A 5,257-nucleotide genomic window follows, 5' to 3' on the forward strand; every position below is an offset into this window, starting at 1 on the left:
CAATCAGAGGTAATATATATATATATATATTATTTTTGAAATTTTTTATGTGAGTTTAGGATTTTTTTTGGTAGAGTTCTTTTTGAAATTATTGATTAAATTAGTATAATGAAGTTTGTGATTAGAATTTGGTATAGTCTTTTTAAGGTCCTTCAAATTTTTTTTTGAGTTTGGGATTTTGTTAGGTATTTTATCAAATTATTGATTAAATTAGGATAATGAAGTTTGTGATTAGAGATTATTTTGATTTAGGATTTTTAGTTTTTTTTTTTTTTAGATTGTTTTGTGAGTTTAGGGTTTTGTTATGTATTTTATTATCAATTATTGATTAAATTAGGATAATGAAGTTTTGGATTAGAATTTAATTTGGTTTAGGATTTTTAGTTTTTTCAAATTTTATTTTTGAGTTTAGGATTTTGTTATGTATTTTATTATCAAATTATTGATTAAATTAGGATAATGAAGTTTGTGATTAAGATTTTTTATATTAATTTAATGTAAATAGAAATTAAATTAGGTTAAGGTAGGTTAAGTAGAGTGAGATTAAGAGTGTTCGACATTGTTGGAAGACTTTGTGTAGTTTGTTGAATTAGTTAGTTTTACCTTGTGAGTTTAATAAGTTTTTTTTTTTAATTAGGACTGTGTTATTTCTCTGAGATCAATTGGATTTCGCTTCTTCCATATTTTGTGCATCCGTGTTTTAGGTAGATTTTCTATCCCTAACTATAATCAATTGTTTAAGTTTTATGTTCGACTTACTTTTTCTAGGATAGCATTTTAGAACGGAAGTGGGAGAAGGTCGCATAGAGGCGCCTTCTTGAAACCCTTGTTTGTTGGAAAATTATGGAATTATAAGGGGTTGCACACTAGAACGGATATGATTTGGTGTGTTATTGAATTTGTGTTTGTTCTACTTTATGCCTGCAACTATTTTCTTTGTCAAAACTGTTATATTTATTTGATGGATGTCTCTGAATTAAGAAAAAGTTCTGCCAAAATTTCATTTAATTTGTTTTAGAACATGTTTGGTTTGTTAGAAAATGATAATTGTATTTGGCGGAAGATTCTAATTATAGGGTACACTTTGCCGAATTTTCTAAAACATATAATAATTTGTGTTGTTCGTTGAATTCTAGGCTGTGTATTTCAATCTAATTCCAAAACATTGTCTATAGATATATGATAGGGATAACGGTAGATGAGGGATTTAAAACCTGATTTCTTTGAGGGAGTTGATGCATTTGTTGGTGCATGTCTTTAGCATGGAACCGTTTATGTCGACGCACTGCAACCAGAAGACGACGATCTTCAAGAAGAAGACGGGGTTGATGCCGACGAAGAGGAGGAAGCCGAGTTCGATGATCAAGAAACTACATCAGAAGAGGAGGATGGTGAACCAGAGGACGAAGATGATGAATCTGAATAGGGCTAATATAAATATAGTTCTATGATATGTATTTCTTTACCAACCTTTTAGAAGAATGTCATATAATTAGCATCGTTTCAAATATTTTAATTACCATAATTTCGTATTCTTAATTTGTATGTTTGATATTTCACAGCAATTATAAAGCACTGTTTCAATTATTAATTATCAGAGTACATTACAGATGGATGGAAAAGTTCGTAAAAAAAAAATAACTACCGTCGAAATACACTGACAGTAACAGCCCAGAATTTTTCAAAAGAAAAATTATAAAACATTTACATCGGTATTACCGTCGGATTAATCCGATGGTAACATGACGCAAAGACATATTAAATGGCGCCAATGTTACCGTTGAAAAAGTTCTTATGGTCTTGAACTTCAAATAAATTTGGGCACCAATGCAAGCATAAGATAATTTGACTATCAAGTCTAACCTATTCTTATTTTCTTCAACTATGATATGCTTCATGCATATATAATCTTCGACTTTAACTGTCGAATTCTTTTTAACGTCGACCTTTTGTGCCAAATTTTTGTCACAACACCAGTATTCAAACATTTCTTCTACTTCTTGTTTTAAATTCATTTGAAGTTTATGTTTAATGTTGTTTCCATTCATACATTTGGAAAGAACTTGTTTGTAAGATTTTGCTTAGTCAATATATAACACAAAATTCACATTTCTTTTTTATTGCTCACTAAGTTTAGTGTTCGACGTCTATAGCCAATAAGTCTCAAGATCGAACTCTCTTAAAAGAATTATATCTACTTCTCAAATTAAAATCTTGTTATAAGTTTGGTCGATATTCTTGATCAAAATTGAAAAATCAAAATTCAAGCGGAGCAAAAAGAAGAGCAAAACTCCGAGGTTTTGATGTAGAATATGTTTGTACTTTATTGAATTTTCTCTCACCACTTGGGTCGAGGTTATATATAAAAACTTAATACAAATTTCATACCTTACTTAAAACAGTACAGAAGGTTACACAAAGCATGTCTATGTACACCACATACATCCGCCACTGGTGCACTTAAGAATAGAGAGTAATACTAATTAAACAAAAACAAGGCAACACGGCTTAAATAATTGGATATGTGGCATTATTGGCAATTCCACATAACCCTTCCTTAGCATGTATCTCTCTCTTCATCCTTATGTACCCTTTCTCTCCCCAATTAGTACCCCATGAATTTTTTACTATCCAATACTTGGTACCATCCTTATCTTTACCATAACCAACTACCGTAGCAGTATGGTTTGGCTCAGTTTCACATATTCCAGTGAAAATCCCACTAGAATAAAATTGAAAATAATACCCACTAGCTTGAAGATAAACCGACACTGGTTGTTTTGCCACAGCTTTGAGGAGTGCCTTTTCGTTATTAGAAGGAACCTTCTCGAACCCTTTAATCTTAGCTACATTATGTATTGTTTCCTTCTCATTAGCCTTACATGGCTTCTCAACTTCTTTGTATGGGTAGTCTGATTCACTTGATATTCCTCCATTCTTTGCAATGAATGTATACGCATCTTCCATATAACCACCATAGCATCCTTCAGTGTCGCCTCTTACGCAATCTACTAGTTCTTGCACTGAGAGAGGCACTAGTTTACCTGTACTTATTTTGTGGATTCCTTCAACTGCAGCCACAGATGAAAATGCCCACCAACTACCTGTTTACAAGAAGAATATTAGCATCACTATTTTATAGTATATAAATATACTAATAACAAAATGTTATCTTATTAAAATAAAAAGACTAATGCATTAATGCTAGACAATGAACTTTATTGCTAATATTGTTAGTGTTGGTGGATAAAATAGTTGGTCCCATCACTATTTTTTATCAGTTAAACGTCTTGTTTATTTTAATTTTAATTTTGATATTATGATAATAAACAAAATTGTACATAATCAATTAATTAAATTTATCTATTTAGATAAATTTTAAAAAAATTAATTATTTATTTTTATTAATATATCAATACATAATTTATTATATATGTAAAATTCTTTTAATTAAATTAAAAATATAAAAATTTAATATGAGTAATTAATATTTAATAATAATTAAATTTAAAATTTATTGTTCATATTATTTAAAAAAATCATTAATAATCTAACATAACCCATAAAATAATACCCCATGAACTGCACATGATGATTTATTATTATTATTATTCTACATACCACATGTGCCTTGGTCCTTGATTGGTGTAACAACTCCTCTTTTCCTCCAGTCCACGGTTTCTGGAATGTCAGTTACATTCTCATGCCGAAACGGCGTCGTTTTGGATTCCATGGTCGTCCCCGGCCAATGACTACTCTTGGGAAGGCCATTAAGAGAAGCCTTGAACTCTTCAACGCTTAGGTCCGCAAATCGGTTAACACTAAGCTTGAAACTTTTGTCCCCAGCCGCATTGAAGGACTCAATGAACTCAACATTGTTCTTGAATATTCCGAACCTTCTTTCTTTCTCTTCACCATCCTTATACACTTTTCCATATTCTTCCATCCATTTCTCATGTGTCTCTCTTGTGCATGCAGACTCTAAAAGCCTGCGTGACATTGTTACTTGTGAGTTCCATAAAGTGAGAATGAGAAAGAAACAAATTATTTGGTGAAATTGGATAAACGAAGTAGTAGTCATCGTCATGATGATTGCACACTAATTTTGTTTTTAAGTGTTATGTGTGATGATATAGAAATGAAAGAAGAAACGTTTACAAGGATTGCATTGGAGGCATGCAATAACTACTATATATATACAATTCTTTTGGAGTGGAAATAAGGGGAAATTATTTCAATTAGGGATACTTTAGTGCATGACATGGGGGCCTCCACCACTTCAAACTTTGGATAATATAATATTGTAAGATTAAGAAGCACTAATTAATCCACGTGGGTTATGCTTTATCCAAGTCAACTAGTCAACGTTCTCTTGTTATCGATGGAAGATCCTTTTTCCATCCAATTGATTTTGGGTCCATCTAGTGTACAGATACACTTTGGTACAGATTTACAGATTTTTGTTTTTATTTGGTTTAAAAGTGTATCACTAAAAGTGTTGCTTAAGGAGAAAGTGTTACCCTTAATCGTTAACTTGGCTCTGATACCAATTTTTGCAATCTTTGACTAGTCCTTGTATATTGTAATTTCATTTTTATAGTTTTCAATCTTGTTTTAGTTTATAATATTCTTTTTTGCATGGATTATTGTATATAACTGTATCAACGAATCCTGCAGGAAACTCACTAATAATTTTTAGATCATTAAAAATTAAAATTGTATCAATTAATCCATACTGGAAAAATTGATAGGTGTCTGATGGGGATGCATCTGGAAATATAACCAGCTTTGTTAGCTGTTCTTTGGCAATAGGATAATATCCCAAAATTGCTCTTTTTTCTTCAGTCCAGTTTAGGACTATATTAAGGGTTTCTCTGAGATTTGATCTACAGACCCTTTTCTTTTCTTTGATTTCAGCCCTTGTAGGAATGTTTCTTATTATCCCTGTTCTCTGGGTTTGAATTGGAGCTTTATCTGCTCTTTTTAGGGTTTGCTCTGGATGAAGAGCTTCATATTCCCTGAAAGATTCCTTTGCTTCTTCCAGTGTTAAAAACCCTCCTTTATGAATTATCCTTGATTGATGTGTAAATGGTGCTGCTTTTTCCCAGGCATCATAAACTCCTTTCATGGGGCCATTATAAATTACATAATATTTTTTATCTTGGGTGGATTTTTTGATAATTTCAGTAATTGTTTTATTTTCTGGAATTTTTTCGTCACCTGATTTGTCCACCACGCTTAGCTGGCTGAGCTCTGA

At 31.4% G+C, this 5,257-nt stretch overlaps 1 protein-coding gene across 1 annotated transcript; it reads right to left on the reverse strand.

Moving 5' to 3' along the window:
• LOC107634345 (zingipain-2) lies at positions 2,305–4,187 on the reverse strand. Its single transcript, XM_016337870.2, has 2 exons — positions 3,622–4,187; positions 2,305–3,104 (listed from the first exon to the last, which is right to left on the reverse strand). Exons 1-2 carry the CDS (start codon positions 4,085–4,087, stop codon positions 2,509–2,511), a joined length of 1,062 nt encoding a protein of 353 aa, XP_016193356.1. The 5' UTR covers positions 4,088–4,187; the 3' UTR covers positions 2,305–2,508.

The sequence above is a fragment of the Arachis ipaensis genome, chromosome B03, assembly GCF_000816755.2.
Source record: "Arachis ipaensis cultivar K30076 chromosome B03, Araip1.1, whole genome shotgun sequence".
Classification (NCBI taxonomy): Eukaryota; Viridiplantae; Streptophyta; class Magnoliopsida; order Fabales; family Fabaceae; genus Arachis; species Arachis ipaensis.